Raw genomic sequence first — 17,514 nt, 5'->3', positions numbered from 1 at the left:
TGATTATAAGAACAAATTTGACAAAGCAAATGGTTAAATTCAATAATTGTTCAATAAACATTAAGTATTCAAGCATTTTTAATAGCAGACGACTTCGCAGAAGCAAAACTATTATAGATCTAGACGTCAATGGGCGTGTCTTGAATCCACGCACGCGCTTGCACGCTGTCTTGTTTCTATTCCTCCCTACAAGCGAAGCCGCGCCATTTCATTTTAGCTCCGCCCACATAAAGCAAGACTCGACACTCTTATAAAGTAGGCTACTCAAGCATATTTTTTTTTCTGCATCTCATCATCTTCCCATCACCAGGATTCTTCTATTCAGCCCCCCCCCCCCTTACCAACGCCCCCCCCACCCCGGCCGCCATTTTTTCATCCTCCTCTTCTTCAATTTTCCTTCTTTTATTTTCACCCCTCATTTTTTTTTTTTTTAATTGTCGTAAAGTTTACTCACTTGAAATTGGCCGACGTCTTATCTCTTACCTGGCCAAAATCTCACATGCGCAAATGACAGCCGCTTGGCAACAAGACGCGGAGATGTTGCCCGCCATAGATCTCGCTTACATCGGGCAGACAACTCTGGGGTAAGAGAAAGACTAACTCGAGTTGCGGTTCCTGAGAAAAAGAAAAAAAAAAGCGCGCGTGTGTGTGTATGGTTGATTTTAATCAGAGCTAGACAGTAGGGGGCATAAGCAACAAACATACTCCACATTTAAAAGAAAAAGTCATTTCCATTATTCAGTCAAAGAAAAAGATTTTTTGCCAGAATAGGAGGGAAAAAAAACCCCCAGAATCATCGGACTTAATTATTTCGTTTCTTAAGCTTTTCATTCCGAAATTTTTGTTTAAATTTTTCCTTACCAAAAGTTGTAATAGTGAAAGTTCTGGATTTACAGTTCAACTGAGGACGCAACGAAACAAAAACATATTTTTTCCCCCCTTCTTGACGAAGATAATTTCAGAAGAAACTAAAGGCATTCAGGGATTGGTGCCAGTGTTGTGGAGAGGGTCCTGGGGGAGAGTTTCGCTTCCGCCTCGACCTGCAGAAAGAATGCTCAGATATATTTGCGTCTCCCCCCCGTTCGTTCTTCAAGCCACGTCTCTCCCCCCTCTGGCAAGCTATTAGGCGGTTAGTTTCTAACGAGTGAATCGGAGTAAGTGAGGCGGTGTTTGTTTGTTGTAGCAGTGATACAGTGATAGACGCCTGGAGTTGGATTACCAATTGTTGTCTATTGGATTAGGGTGAGTCTCTATAAATATATATATATATGCGCGTGTAATGAGGGACTTATCCCAATTATGTACTGCGTTGTCTTACACACTTATAATGTACGGTGTTGCCTCTTTTATAGTGGAGTACCGAAAAAAATCACGTTCGATTCTAGGAAGTCGCCTAACAACTAGAGAATAAGATGGCCCAATTATGTACTGCATTGTCTTACACACTTATAATATACGGTGCTGCCTCTTTATAGTGGAGTACCGAAAGAAATCAAGTTCGATTCTAGGAAATCGCCTAACAACTAGAGAATAAGATGGCCCAATTATGTACTGCATTGTCTTACACACTTATAATGTACGGCGTTGCCTCTTTATAGTGGAGTACAGAAAGAAATCATGTTCGAGTCTAGGAAATCGCCTAACAACTAGAGAATAAGATGGCCCAATTATGTGCTGCATTGTCTTACACACTTATAATATACGACGTTGCCTCTTTATAGTGGAGTACAAAAAGAAATCATGTTCGAGTCTAGGAAATCGCCTAACAACTAGAGAATAAGATGGCCCAATTATGTACTGCATTGTCTTACACACTTATAATGTACGGCGTTGCCTCTTTATAGTGGAGTACAGAAAGAAATCATGTTCGAGTCTAGGAAATCGCCTAACAACTAGAGAATAAGATGTCCCAATTATGTGCTGCATTGTCTTACACACTTATAATATACGGCGTTGCCTCTTTATAGTGGAGTACAGAAAGAAATCATGTTCGAGTCTAGGAAATCGCCTAACAACTAGAGAATAAGATGGCCCAATTATGTGCTGCATTGTCTTACACACTTATAATGTACGGCGTTGCCTCTTCATGGTGGAGTACAGAAAGAAATCATGTTCGAGTCTAGGAAATCGCCTAACAACTAGAGAATAAGATGGCCCAATTATGTGCTGCATTGTCTTACACACTTATAATGTACGGCGTTGCCTCTTCATGGTGGAGTACAGAAAGAAATCATGTTCGAGTCTAGGAAATCGCCTAACAACTAGAGAATAAGATGTCCACAGTGGTAGAACGCAAGGATACTGAAGTTTCTGCGACTGATTTCTAGTCGATTTTTTGTTTGTTTTTAAAGCCTACTGAAAACTTGGGTTTTTCTCAACGCTGCTGGGAAATTGACAGGTCGTTGTGCTGGTCATATTATACCCCCGCAAACCATTGGCACCGAACAGGAGGACATTCGTTTTATTGTTTTTTAAGCTCTCGCAGAAGGAAACAATTACGGTAATTGCTAAGAAAATCTTCATTCAGGTTTACAGGTTCTATTTTGAAAAAAAATTCAAATACGATAGTCCAAACTTGCTTTTAAATGTTTTTCCTAATTATCAATCGTATACCTAACTGTTTGCTTTATAGCTAACCATAAATTTATGGCGTATTATTAACCGTATGCCTAATTATTAACTATGTGTCTGATTATTTAACTAAAGAGTAAAAATTATAGTTTACGCCTAGCTTATTTGAGTTAAAAAACAAACAATGGAAATTTAATTTTTAAAAAATTCTCTTTAATTGAATACTTAGACTCTGTAGAAAGATACTGATGCAAAAGAAAGAAAGAAAGAAAGAAAGAAAGAAAGAATGAGATGAATAGGACAAAAAATGAAAGAAGAATGAAAGAGAAAGGTAGAAAAAGAGTTGAGAGAGAGAGATAGAGAGAGATAAAGAGAGATAGAGAGAGATTGAGAGAGATTAAGAGAGATTGATAGAGATTGAGAGAGATAGGGAAGAAAATGTAGAAAAGAGCAAGGTCTCTGTGTGTGTGTTAGATAGATATAGATAGATGGATAGACTATAGACAGACAGACAGATAAACAGATAGATAAATAGATAGATAGATAGATAGATAGATAGATAGATAGATAGATAGATAGATAGATAGAGAGATAGATAGATTGAGAGATAGATAGATAGATAGTTAGATAGATAGATAGATAAATATATGTATATATATATATATATAAATATGTATATATATATAGATAGATAGATAGATAGATAGATAGATAGATAGATAGATAGAGGCATAGATAGATAGATAGATAGATAGATAGATAGATAGATAGATAGATAGAAGAGACTTACAAAGACAGATATTATGACTTTGTTTACGTTAATAGTGGCAACATAATTGGGTCACAATTACGTCTGAGTATATGAAACAATCTAGTTCTTACTATTAGACCTTAGACAAGACAATGTCCTACTATTGTTAAGCTTTGTGAGTGTGTTCCTTGTCATTCATAAGATCTCCCTAGAAATATATAATGCATTGATTGTCATGTATCTTTTAATGTGAGGGAAACAATGAATGACCTCTAGAAACTGAGGTCAAAATTATCAATGGTACAGTTTCCCTATGATCTAAATAAAATAAAACAAAATACTACTTGATTTCAACGTCAATCAAAGTAATCTTCCCTTTGTTTACACTTTGATTTTTTTAAGTTCCACTTTAAGTTCTTTATACAATCAAATTCGGGAAAAGAGAAAAAGAAGAAAGGCGATATTAATAAATGTGACGGCGATATTATGGAACCTGCAAAAAAAGGAAACGAGGAAGATTACGAGAGATTGTGAAAAAAAAGAAAGACACTGTCAAGGACGCCATATTGACGATCACTGTAGCCAACTCAATAACACAATATTTTGCGCTACATTTAAAAGTGCTTAGAAATTTGATTCTACAGTGCTGAAAAGTGCACAAAAGTACTTCGGGCACATGAAAAGAATTTTATTTTTTCTGGGCCAATATTCGAAAATCTCCAAGACAAAAATTTCCTACCGTGATTATGTCATTCCATGAGAGTTCTTTCCCTTTATTTCAATATCTCTCCCAATCTTTTTTTTTTCAGTTTCATCGTCTTCAGTTTTTCTTTAGGTTGCCTGACACTGTCACCCATTTCTTCATATCGTTTTCTATTCATTTTCAATCGAACTATTTATAGTACTTAAGGAATGCCATCGGTATCTTTAAAACCGAAACGTATAAAAGACCAGATGTAACTTTAGAAGGACAATCCCCTCTACAACAATGGCCGACATTGCTATTTTTTTTTTGACAAAGTTTCTATCAACTCACTCTGTCTGTCTGTCTGTCTGGTACACATTTTGAACGCGTTATTTTCTCCCACTTCCCATTCTCGGATCAAGTTAAAACTTTGCACAATAACTGTTTGTTCCTAACAGATAAAGGAATCAATAAAAAAAAAAAAATTACTTATTAATTTATTAAATAGCGGTAGTTAATTAATTTTTGTTGAAATCGAAAAAGGGAAATAAATCTTGCAATATTGCTACAATTACACATCGCTGTAAATGTGGAGTTCTTCCTCTAAGATAAGCCTTTTTTTTTTTTTTAAGTTTTTTTTTTTTTTTTTTTGCTGAGTTTGTTTCACTCCACATAATGACTACGTATTCTGCTATTAAGAATAAAACTATGTTGAATGATGTGGAGTCAGTGGTACAGCACACACAAGATTAAACCGCAAGATTTACGCGTGTATCTGACAGTGTGTGAGTAAGTGTGCGAGAGTGTGGCTGGTGCGTGTGATGTATGCAATGTGTGGATTTAGTTTGACTAGTACAGGCCTACGAGTTGGCCGAGTGGCAGAGCGTTGCTGCTGAAGACCGTTGACTTGTAGCACCAAACTGCTGGTAGACAACTAAACCGCTGTAGGCGTATTATATTTTAACTGGCAAAACTTGAAATAACTTAAATAACTTCCTTGTGAACATAGCTAAGTATAACTTTTGTTATAGTTTAGACAAAATCATCTAAAGCAGCGGTTCTCAACCTTTAAAGCTCGGCGACCCCTTTTTACAATCCCCCACTCTGCCGCGACCCCCCTCCCCACACACACACACACAGCAATAGAAGTGTGGACACTAACAATTCATATTTTTATAGGCGACCCCTGGCAAACGGTCAATCGACCCCCAAGGGGGTCGCGACCCACAGGCTGAGAACACCTGATCTAAAGATAAAATGAAATCCATGTAGTAGACTTTAGTAATAATATGAAAAATTATTCTGAACAAAATTCAACTCACTACAAAAACACTACAAAAACACGTCTTTTCACTCTGGCGATCTAGAGTCGTCTCTCTTTCCTAATACCGCTTACGACAAAGCCGCTTATCTTGAACCATTCACACTTAAAAGCTAATCTCTTCCCACAATCCCACCGTCACCATAGAAACACATACACACACACACTCCGTAACTCAAATCCCTCAGCTTCCAGAAGTCTCGAGTTTGAATCCCAGTGATTTTTAAGGACGTTCTAAGTCCATCCAATACAGAATGTTTTAGTTTTACATGTGTTCGAAGTTTCTCCAGATTTGAAAGTTATTACATCCTAGACCAAAACTCCCGCAGGTCGACGGGCAAGGTTCGAACCAGGTAGATCATCAAACGACAGCCCCAGAGCGCATGCCTCACGACCGCGTAGCCGTCCATACGTCGAGGAAAGCAAATACGGTTGATCGTTGTGCTGGCCACATGACAACCCTCGTTAACCGTCGGTCATAGAAATATATAAGCTTTACCCATGGACCGCAAGTTTTGAAAGGGGGGGACCTTTACTTTACTATTACAGGAAAAAAAACTAATTTTTTTTTAAAGTGCGAAATTTTATCGTCTGCTAAAAGTAAAGATGAAAAGATTTGTACAAATAGTGTGTGTGTGTGTTTGTGTTCACATAAATATGTGTTTAAGCTTGTGCTCATGCATGTGTATGTATGTACATCGGTTATCAACATCGTGCTGTCACACATGTGTTATTAACGCTGTGCGATTAACGCCACTGATAAGCCCCCCAGCTGAGTTTTAAAAAAAAATAAAACAAGGGAGAGAATACTGAGAGAGAGTGAGGAAAGAAGAAAGGTTCTAGAAGGAAGAAAATAACAAATAATACAAAAATAAGTATATGGGGAAAAAAAAGAATAATGACACATAAAAAGGAAAAAAAAGTTTTGGGAGTGTGAGAAGAAAGAATGGATGAATAAACGGAGTCTTATGCTTTTTAGTAGCTTTCTTGTTTCACTGACCTAGGTAACTGGAAATCTCACGTCTGCTCACCGAAAGTGTTGATAACTGATAAGATTGAATGCAAAACTTCGAAGAGATTTGTTACGAACACAAAGGACCAAGATAGAAAGAAAGAAACAGAGAGAAGGAATGAGAGAGAGAGAGAGAGAGAGATAGAGAGAATAAGAATGAAAGAGCAAAAGGGGAGATGTAAAGAGTAAAGAAAGGAGAAAACATAATAAAACAAAATGAGAAAATGAGAGAGAGAGAGAGAGAAAGAGAAAGAGGATAAGAGACAATATCGTTATAACCCTATTGGCGACGCGAAAGGGTTAATATATGAGCGGTCTACTGACACACACGACTTAGGCCAATCACTTAGGCCAAGGGGCTGTCGATAGACAAAGGACAGTACTGGTATGAACTTTGCACGCAAATATGACGAGTGTTATGGTCATCTGATCACATAGGCCTGCGTAGACCAGAGACACAGTGTGTAAGAAAGCGGCAGTTCAACACAGGACATGGAGGAGACTGGGGACCGTTAGTCAACCATGAAGTCGGCCCTGGTAGAGTCCTCGAGTGAAACGTACGAGTCCAGGAAGAGACAGTAGAGTTTAGTACGGTGACATACATTGTAAATTCGTAGTAGTAGTTTATTGTGTTGCCAAATTGTCATATTGGCTGTTTTAGTTGACCAGTATTAAAGTACCAGATTATTTTGGAGCTCTTGTTGTCAGGTTGTTGTTGTGTTGTGTTGTGTTTAACAGTGTTTACAGAACGCCTGAGTAGGAGAGAGAGAGTCGTAACAATAGGACTTATATATATTAATCATTGCATTGGACAGAAAACATTCCCTAAAATTTGTCTTTTCACGTAACTCTTTTAGTCTCATCCAAGTCAACACCTATCGTCTGCAAGTCTCCCGTGCACGTTAACCTTCTAAGGATTATGGGTAGTTCCTGTGTCATTCTGCTGTTTGGACAGTTCCTGTGTCATTCTGCTGTTTAGGACAGTTCCTGTGTCTTTCTGCTGTTTAGGACAGTTCCTGTGTCATTCTGCTGTTTAGGACAGTTCCTGTGTCCTGATGTTTTCGGTAGTTCCTGTGTCTTTCTGCTGTTTAGGATAGTTCCTGTGTCCTGATGTTTTCGGTAGTTCCTGTGTCTTTCTGGCGTTTTGGGGTTTTCCCAGTGAATGCAACCTTTGGGATATCTTCGTATTTGCATTAACATCATGTAAATATTTTTTATTACAATACCTCTATTCAAGTCACAACTTCATGGAACCTGGGTGGAGGGTGGAACCTAGACACGTATCTCAAAAACGGCTCTAACGATGTTTCTATAAACTTAAAAGTTGATGTATATGTATGTATATAAAATGTTCTACTTTTAGCGGCTCCCGAAAGGGGAATAGACGCTATTAGTTTTGTGTGGTCTGTCTATCCGTCACAATTAATAGTAACAAACACGGGAGGCAATTTAGTGAGGGAGATGACTATTTGCCATATTTAACACATTTATGCTAGCGGTTTTAAATATATATATAATATAATAATATATATATTAGGGGTGCACCGGATAGTACTTTTTGATATCCGGCCGGAGCCGGATATGACCGGATAGTAAAATAATATAAATAAATATATAAATTTATTATTACAAATGTATTGCCAAGTTAAGTACGTTCCTTCACACTAACTACTACGTTTGCAAAAAAAAAATGTTTACTTTTTTATATTTTAAAAGAGAAAAATCTATATAATATGCATATTAGTGCAACATATTTTAAAACAACAATGAAATAGTATTATATTAATTGTCACGAGAACAGTACATAATGTACACACAGACTCTAAATTATACCTAACAAAACTTGAATTGATAACAACTTGTTAATTATTGATAGATATAGTTTTTAAGGGAGAACTTTTTTCCGTTTAGATAAGCTTTTTTTTTTTAAAGGATTTAAAAAATATTTTGCTTCTTAATATTTTTCTTGTTTAGTCTTTTCCTTTTAATTGCAGAGACCAATCCAAGTCATCAGAGATTCTCCAGGACAAGATTGAATGTTTTATACTGGGACAAGAATTTCTTTCTCTTTCACTGTAAGACACTGATTCCCCACAACAAGATTTTGAATATATAGCATCTCAAAGATAAGTAACATCAGATACAAAATGATAGCAAGAAGAAAACAATTTGTTTTACAAAGATAGTTTCTTTAAATCTGAAGGAGTTGATTCTGTATCTAGTCAGTATATTGAAAAGGTGAAAGGTCACAATGAGCAGTTACGCCATTTCCGCCACCCCACCACACGATCGCCACAGCCTGCACCACGTGACGAGCAGCGGGGGTAACTCCAGCGTCCCCAACGTCAACGGAGGGGGTAACTTCTACTACCAGTTCCCTCCCAGCTTCGACAAGCTGCAGCATGCTTACCACCAGGCCAACCTTTTGGGTTACGCCAGTAAACCCAACTTCAGCGTCAGCCACCTGCTGGACTTGAAGAACAATAACAACAACGGCTGCAGCAGCCTGCTTAACGACGAGGAGGAGGACGAGGAAGGCGAGGAGAGTGACGAGAACGTGGACAGCAAACCTTGTCTGATGAACGCTTCCGGCGCCAGCAGCCACGCCGGAAGTTTCCAGCCCTCAGCCCCGAACCACAGCTTCGGCAAAGACATGGGCGCCGGGATGCACTCTCACCACCACCCCGGAATGCCACACCAGCAGCAACAGCAGCACCACCAGCTGCAGAACTACCCGGGGCTACCCTCGCTCCAGCCCCTTCCGGACCAGACTGTTCCCAACAAGGCGACCCCACCCAGCCCCAGAAGCGGACGTACACCCGAGGAGTCCGGGAATATGTTGATTAACTCGGAAAAGTACCTGCCCGGCGTGGCCCGAGTGGACATGTCTGGCCAAGATGAGAACAACAACAGCAATAATGGTGAGTAGATGAATGGCCCTCCCTGGCGATAACCGCTGGTCACCCCATTCCCCGTATCTCCGTAGTGACCTCCCGGTCAAAACACTGCCCATTAACTCTTCAGGTAGTGCGGTCAGTCTGACCATTAACTCGTGAAAGCGCTACAAAGAGTCTAGGAAAAAACTTTTTCATTTTATGATCCACTTTAAAACCTGATCTTTGAAAGGATTCCTTCCGTTTGTTTACAGCTTTGTTTGATCTAATAGAATATGAGTGAGTTTTGATTTGATTCGTGAGCTGAATTTCAGTTTCTAGAAGTAAATTCTCTTTAACTCTGAAGGAGCAAGTCTTCCCAATGCTTTCTATGCCTGCCTCTGGCTCGTACGATAAGAATATGTAATAATGTAATAATGTAATATGTAATAGTCCTTTTTTTTTCTCTCCACAATTTCTTTTAACTTTTTCTTAAATGCTTTTCAACAGTAAAACATGCATGAGTTGTAAATCTGCGCCGTGTCTATTTACTGAGAGTGTCAGAGTAAAAAGAGTCAAAAAACAGCAGCAAACCTCTTCTGCTTCAAAATCACAAAATTTATGTATTTTCGTTTCTGTACTGTAAAGCTAGTTCTCCTTTCAGACTTTGCGATCTATAGGGCAGATCATAATAAGGTCATTTGTTTCTTTGATCAACAGTTAACTAGCAGGGTGTCATGTGACCAGCATAACAACCAAAAGCTTTTACTTTTCACCAACTAAAGTCAGGTGCCCATTTAAGTTGGGTGGACTCAGGGGCGCCCTAAGAATACCAAAAATTCAAAATCCCAGTCTTCACCGAGATTCGAACCTAGAACCCCAGGCTTGGAAGCCAAACGCTTTATCACTCAGCCACCTGTTTCGGTATTGTAGGCTTAGGATCATTGCTAAATCTCTTTCCCCTCCCCCTCTTTTTGCCCTCTCTCCCTCTCTTCCTCTTTCTCTCTTCCTCTCTCTCTCTCTCTTCTTTTTTCTCTCTCTCTCTCTGATATATATAGTTTATTTTTCTAGACATTAGGTAGAAGATATAGCCCTACAGTAAAAAAAAAAAAAATCAATATTCTAATTAAAGAAATGAACTCAAAGCTGATAAACTGTTCGAATTATCAAAGGGCAGTTACTTCAGTGAAAGAACTGAATTTAATAACCAAACATTTAGTTTTTCTCATTACCAAGTAATCCAAGTAATTCAAACATCGGGCGTCACGTTAGTCTTTTGGTAAAAACTTACTTTTGAAATCTAACTCTAGTTCTAATCAAGGGGGTGCAACTCACAGATGCCCAACCAACTGCTCGTTAATTATTAATTGATCTGTAGGTCAAGATAACATTATGGTCACTAGATTACGAGCAGTATTTCCTGCATATTCATATTTTGTTGTCTAGTCCGGTTAATCGGATCTCGTTATCGGCAGTTCCGATTAAACGAACATGCCCTATATAACAAGACCGGACGTGACTAAAGTTTCGAATTTTTGTAATAGATTAAATTCTTATTAATGAAGCCTAACTGTACAGTATGCACATATAGTGAACCTACAGACTAGCAGAGTAATAACTAGAGCTACTGTTTACTGCTTACGTACTTGGTTCATAGACAAATTAATTAGCAAACATGTTTTTTTTTAAAAAGCAATCTACAACACAGTGTAACGGTACTCAGCATGCGAAGTATCACTTTTCACTTATTCCTTAGTCCGTTGAACCGTTGGGGCACCACGCATGATCTGCATACCGTTTTCCTCCATTCCACTGTGTCTTTCAACTTAAACATACACTACGGTCTCCGCCCTGATCTAAGGTACATTTATGCCAGGTTTTATCAAGATTGGTCAAACGGTTTTGATTTTTATTCGGGACATACATACATATATACATACTTTCTGCTTTATATATTAGATAGAAAAAAAATAAATAATGTCAAGGTTGCCATATTGAAAGAACAATAGTCGCCAACAATATGCTACAAAAAAAAAGAGCTTATATAGTATATTTTATGCAATCAAAGAGCAAATTAAAAAAGCTTTTTAAGATACCAATATAATCAACAGTTCCTATATACTATGTACAGCCGGATACACCGAAAAGATAACTGTTTATAGCTATCCACCTTGGATGAAAATCTCTAATATAGACTATATACATATCTTAATAAATGTAGAGGAAATGACGGGCCAATCTCGTTCTCTCTCTCGGTAATTACACTTTCATTTTATTTGGGAATGAACTAATTTTTTTTTTGGTCTCAGTATAAAAAAAAACCTGGCTAACGATTAAGAACAAAAAATGATTGTTGCTCACATAATTAATAAAGACTTCGTTAGATCTTCAATCTTGAGCCTAAAACTAATCCTAGGGAAGTCCTGGCAACGATTAACACGTGCATAAACCTAATCCCTTGGCCAGATGTTCTATCAAATGTGTTCTATATTTAAAAAGAAACACAAACGCCAATCTGGCCATAATATTTTCTGATGCATCTTAATTATGTTTGATTATTATCATAGCCACATATGTATATATATTCCGTTTTAATTCACTTATTTTTTGAATTTGCTATCTAGAGCGATAGAGCAACACAATGGGAGTTTAGGGTTCTTTATATTAGCTCTTCAACTAAGAGAAGACTCACGGTCTTCAGTTTTCAGAATCTAATTATACAACCCCCTTGTTCAGGATCTATAGGCCTCCATCAAATAGAATTGGGTAAAAATTCTTAGCAATTAGGGCAATGGCGTAGGATGAGTAGATACTTCTATCAGGGCCGGCTCTTGATATTTGGAGGCCCTAGGCGAAGTGAATTTGATGGACGCAAATGAAAAAATAAAAAAAATAAACAGCGAAAAAAATAAAATTCCTTCGGTGGAAAGAAGCCTCAGTGTTAGGTTTTCAGAATCTAATTATAATAAAATCCCGTGTTCCCGATCTATAGGCCTCCATCAAATAGAAAAGCTAGAATTCTTTGCTATTAGGGCAATGGAAGGAGAGGAGCGCTGGAGGCGCCCTGTGAAGAACCCCACACCATAGTGTTCTTAAAACATTATATATCATACCATATATTTCTATCGCTTTTTTGGTTGACTTAGTTTACATACTATGTAAATATTTTACTGATGACTGTTCTTAAGCAAGTATGAAATGCGCTATTGTGAGATAAGGGGGGGGGGGGCCTGGCACCCTCTTTAGGCTACTTATTCTTAGGAATATTTAAAATAATATGGCTTACATATAAACATCGATTCTTAATGACATAATGGGGTTTTGTCGGCGTAATTATTACCGCGTTTTATCGAAACCGCTCTGCGAATCTTTAAAAGAACGCTAACGTGGTGCCAGTAGGGGTAAAGAAAGGGGCGCTTGTCACCCACTTACTCTTCTTTTTAGCCCATTTCTTTCTTTCTTCTTTTTCTTTCCTTCCTTTTTAGCCCACGGTTTCGAATTAAGGTCGTTTCCCTTTTTAAAAAAAAAATTATAAATACCTTTAAAAAGCGAAGTATCTCTCTCTATATATAACTGTCTATGTCGCCAAACCATGCTGGACACCACGTTCGCACGCCGACTCTCTAACTCTCCTCCTATTAGTCGCAATGTAAACACACCGTGGATGGAATGGCTACTTGAGGCTATAAATGGGGGATATTAAATATACCAACATACAATAATTAATAAGCCTTTTGAGCCCTTGAATTCACTCTTACTGTAGTATGTCTATATCTATTATGATAGTATCTATTTTCTAAATTTAGATCTAAATATGTAGACCTACAAGCAAATTTTTGTATTATTAAAAAATGAATTTGGGTCGATTAGCTATTTTAGTAGCTCCATTCATACTATTTTTACATTCAGGCATTCACGCATTCGCTTTCTAATAACATTATTATTTCGTTTCCAACACAAACTGGCTATATAGCTAGTTGATATTAAACTGGAAAGTTTTAAAAACAATTAATAATTAATTTTGTGCACTTTTTTGGCACTGTAGATTCAAACAAGTAAAATAAACATAAAAATAGTATTATCTAAGGGGAAGAACTCCCCCAGTTACACAATATATCTCAATAATGTTGAATTTATTTCCCCTTTTCGATATCAAACAAAGCTATCAATTACCAATATTTAGTTGGGTAATTGTTAAAATTTTAAACTGATTCCTGTTTTGTTAGATACAATAAATGATTTTTTAAAGTTTGAATTTGATCCAGGAATGGGTGTGCCAGAAATAACGTGTTCGAAATTTGTACCAGACAGAGTAAGTTGATATAAGCTTTGTTTAAAAAGAAATAAAAATAAGAGCTCATTAAATAATCTTTTAAAAAAAAGTCCCCCTTCAGACTTTGCGATCGATAGGGCAGATGATGTAGAGGTCATCTGCTTCTGCGGCCCACAGTTAACGAGGGTGTCAAGTGGCCAGCACAACGACCAACCACCATTACCTTTCCCCAACTAATGTCTGGAACTCATTAGAGCTGGTTGGATTCAGAGGCTCCCAAATTAAAATCCCAGTCTTCGCGAGGTATTCAAACCCGTGATCCCCGGTTCTAAAACCAAGCGCTTTACCAAGGCCCCATAAATAATCTTTAGTATACACAAACTTTTACTACATACCAAAATATAATAAATGTCACTTTTTGAACTAGTGATATTCTAACAATTTTTACAATTCTTCTATTCAAGTCATTTCTTCATGGAGGAACCTTGGTGGTTGCTGATCTGGAAAACGGCTCTAACGATTTTCCTAGAAATGTAACAGTTGATGTATATCGCAGAGAAACGAATTACTGGCCCGTTGGCTACATGGAGAAAACTCTGGTTTAACCGTTATACTTTTCCAAAGTAAAAAAAATAAAAAAATATAAATTTGGCTTGACTAGATTTAGAAAAAAAACAGTATGGCGTAGTCAGCCACAGTGTTTTAATTAAATTGTGCACCAGAGTAAATTTATTGCTTTAATTTTATGGGGAAGAATTTCTAACTAATCTAAGCTTTACTAATATTTTTTTAACGTAAATCTAATATAGTATCTGGTTGTGCGGTTTGTGCGCTGGACTGTCGATTGGATTTATCGATGGTCCCTGGTTCAAACCCTGCCCGCTCCCAACCCCCGTCGTCCTGCGGGAGGTTTTGACTAGGAAGTAAACTATCTTCAACTCTGAAGGAACATCCGAAACATGTAACACATTTTACACACAAAACATTTTACAAACATTTTAGATTACATCTAGATTCTAGACCTAGAAGTAGATCTAGACTAGATCTTACGAGTTCTAAATCAGAGGTCTAGGTCTACTATTAGATCTAGATGTCCATATAATGATAATATCCATAAATAATCGCCTAAGTATGAATTCCCACTTGCTATAAACATCACGGGCTCGATACTGGGCTTCAACCAAATATTTTTAAAAATTATTTTATTGTATTTTTAGTAATATAATGGATTGATTGTCTTTAAAAAAATGTATTTTTAATGTTTTTCTTGTGAAAGTCTAACGGCTAACATTTTTTTTTCGAGACAATAACAACGGAAAAAGGGCAATCCTATTTATTTTTTATTTTTGCCTGGGACAGTCTTACGTTGTAATTTATAGACAATGCGGCCACATCTTTTACGCTACATGCGTAATTAAAAGACACGCCAGGGCCTATCCGTTTATGAAGAAAAAAAAAGAAGTCGTTTTGTTTATAGAGAGCCTATATTTAAAAAAAAAAAAAAAAAGCTTTAAAGGGAGAGAAAAAATCTAGAAAACTTTTAAACCTTTCACATCCAAGGGTATAAAAGTCTCGCGCTGAGATCACGTGATTCCAGACGGGCTCTTATGGCTAAACTTTCAGAGACTTTAATTAGTCCGCGCCATTATTACCGCGTCCGTCTGAACCTCGCTGCGTATCTTAAAAAGAACGCTATGGTGGTGCCGGTAGGGTGAAAGAAGGGGCGCTTCTCTCTCTCTCTCTCTCTTCATTTTTCCCAATCTCTTTCTTTCTCTCTCTCTCTCTCTCTCCTTCCTTCTTCTTCTCCTCTCTCTCTCTCTCTCTCTCTCTCTTTGTGTCTCAGTGGTAGATAATGATCATTTCAAATAAACATAATAATAATAATAATATAATAATAATCTTTATTGTCCGTATGGAAATTTGTCTTACAATTTGTGCATTACACCAAACAAAAAAACATTATAACTATAAGAAACCAAAGTGTACATTCACACCAGACTCACTCATAATTTACATGTGACAAAGTTTATACCAGATTGTTCTTATTTAATGATTTGATTGCCAGGGGAACAAAAGAGTGTTTGTGTCTGTTTGTCTTTGCTATCGGTGTCTTGTATCTCTTTTGTGATGGTAATATAGTGATACAGCATATAGTGGACTACCTCCCAGAGAAGTATTGTACCGAGATATGCGATTAACACAGTAAATAAACAGTATTGGAAGAGGGGAGAGTGGTGAAGCGCTTGGCTTTGGAACCGAGGGGGGAGGGTCTAGGGTTCGAATCCCGGTGAATGAATTTCTGGATTTTCAGGACGCTACTGAGTCCACACATATCTAATGGGCACCCGACATTAGTTTGGTATAAGTATAGGAAGTTGAATTTGGTGCTGGCCACATGACACCCTCGTTAACAGTCGGCCTTAGAAACAGATGATCTAGACAGCATCTGCAAGATAGATCGCAAGGTCTGAAAGAGGTGCTTAACTCTTATTGGTAGAGCTAAGATAAGAGATTAGATCATTTTTACTGGTCCAATCAAATGGATATTCACTTTGACTACAATGGACCACCTCAGCGTAACTACTGTAGCCATAACAATATAGATGAAAAAAGATGCTGAACATTGAGAGTGTACAGACCCTCATCTAAACTTTGTCCCTACGAGGGTAGACTTAGTACAGGAAGTTGACGCTCCAAGATTCTCTTCCCAGGAGGCTTCAGTGTTTTTGAACTTTTCCGCTTTTCATTAAAGGAGAGGTTATCCTCACTTCTGCTCACGTTGTATCTGTCGGAAGTTTGTTTGATTGTGTGCTGTAATCATCTTAATCATTCATGATGAACTTTGTCTTACAATTTGTGCATAAAAAAATGAAAATGTAACTAAAGAAACAAAATATACATTCACACTAGTTTCTCTAAAAAAAAAATGTTTACATCAGATCTAATGGATTTATGTTATGGACTCTATGTGTGTTTCCAATGTGATAATGAAGTAAGGGAGCATTAATTGTTAGATGACGAAGAAAGGGAGCATTAATTGTTAGATGATGAAGAAAGGGAGCATTTATTGTTAGATGATTAAAGTAAGGGAGCATTAATTGTTAGATGAAGAAGAAAGGGAGTATTAATTGTTATTCTTGTAGAATGATGCAAGATAAGCGTCTCAGACATGATCTACTTAATCTACTATATATAAGCAAAAATACCAGTCATTCACTTATTCACTTAGATCTCTCCAAGTCTGTCGTTCGTATCCGCATGGAAGTTCGTACACAGGTTCCTTTACCTCCTAGGTGCTCACCAGGAACGGTTTTTGACAGAATCGCAACCTTTGGACCGCTATTTAACGAAAAACCGCAGTCTTTCTATCAAACCTATGTATTTAATTTTCGGTATTTGCTCAAAATTATTATTATTATTATTAAAATTCATTTATTAAAAAAGTCTTCCTGATCACGTATTGTTAATTTTACTTATGTACTGTACCATTTGGAATTTAGACTTATATATTTATTAAGTATATTATCTCATTTCATGATGATGGTGATGATGATGATGGTGATAATATTGATGTTAATGTTGTACGATAATGAAGATGATGATAACGATGTGACGAAGTTGTTGAAGCAGTGAATGAGAACCACTGAGATCAAAAGATGAAAGATGAAGTATTATGAACATAGCGCGCCATTAGCCCGATATCTGCACTGACCTACGTAAACATGTTTAACACCACTCTTAAAACGAGGCTCCAAGAGTGACTAGAGCATTTTGATATAGTGTGTACTTTAAACATCCTATGGAGACTAATTCGCACGTATCGTACTTGCTTTATGGGAGCTGCGCGCGCCCCCAATTCCTCCCTCATTCTCTCAAGTTACAGTTTCCCGTTTCAAGCTCATCCTCCCCCGATCTGCCTCCCTCCCCCCACTGGCTCCCCCCGTCTTTGTGACTTCGCGAGAATAAAGTGAAATAAAATTGATAACAAGGACCCCGAGATTTTCCGAATCTTGTTTCGGGTTATCTGT

The 17,514-nt window shown here is 37.4% G+C and overlaps 1 protein-coding gene across 2 annotated transcripts in view; it reads left to right on the top strand.

Moving 5' to 3' along the window:
- Nucleotides 1-582: 582 nt before the first annotated feature.
- Nucleotides 583-17,514, top strand: part of LOC106058349 (pituitary homeobox 1-like) — a 91,905-nt gene continuing 74,973 nt past the window's right edge. Inside the window, exons 1-2 of one of the 2 annotated variants that reach the window (XM_056040525.1) lie at nt 583-1,242; nt 8,335-9,261. In XM_056040525.1, the coding sequence (XP_055896500.1) occupies nt 8,592-9,261 (670 nt within the window). In that variant the 5' untranslated portion in view covers nt 583-1,242; nt 8,335-8,591. Of the gene's footprint in view, nt 1,243-8,314; nt 9,262-17,514 lie in introns of both variants that reach the window. The other variant, XM_056040526.1, reaches the window with a different exon arrangement.

This window comes from Biomphalaria glabrata, chromosome 9 (genome assembly GCF_947242115.1).
Source record: "Biomphalaria glabrata chromosome 9, xgBioGlab47.1, whole genome shotgun sequence".
Classification (NCBI taxonomy): domain Eukaryota; kingdom Metazoa; phylum Mollusca; class Gastropoda; family Planorbidae; genus Biomphalaria; species Biomphalaria glabrata.
The sequence above is the reverse complement of the archived record's forward strand: the minus strand, read 5'-3'. Positions and strand labels throughout refer to the sequence as shown.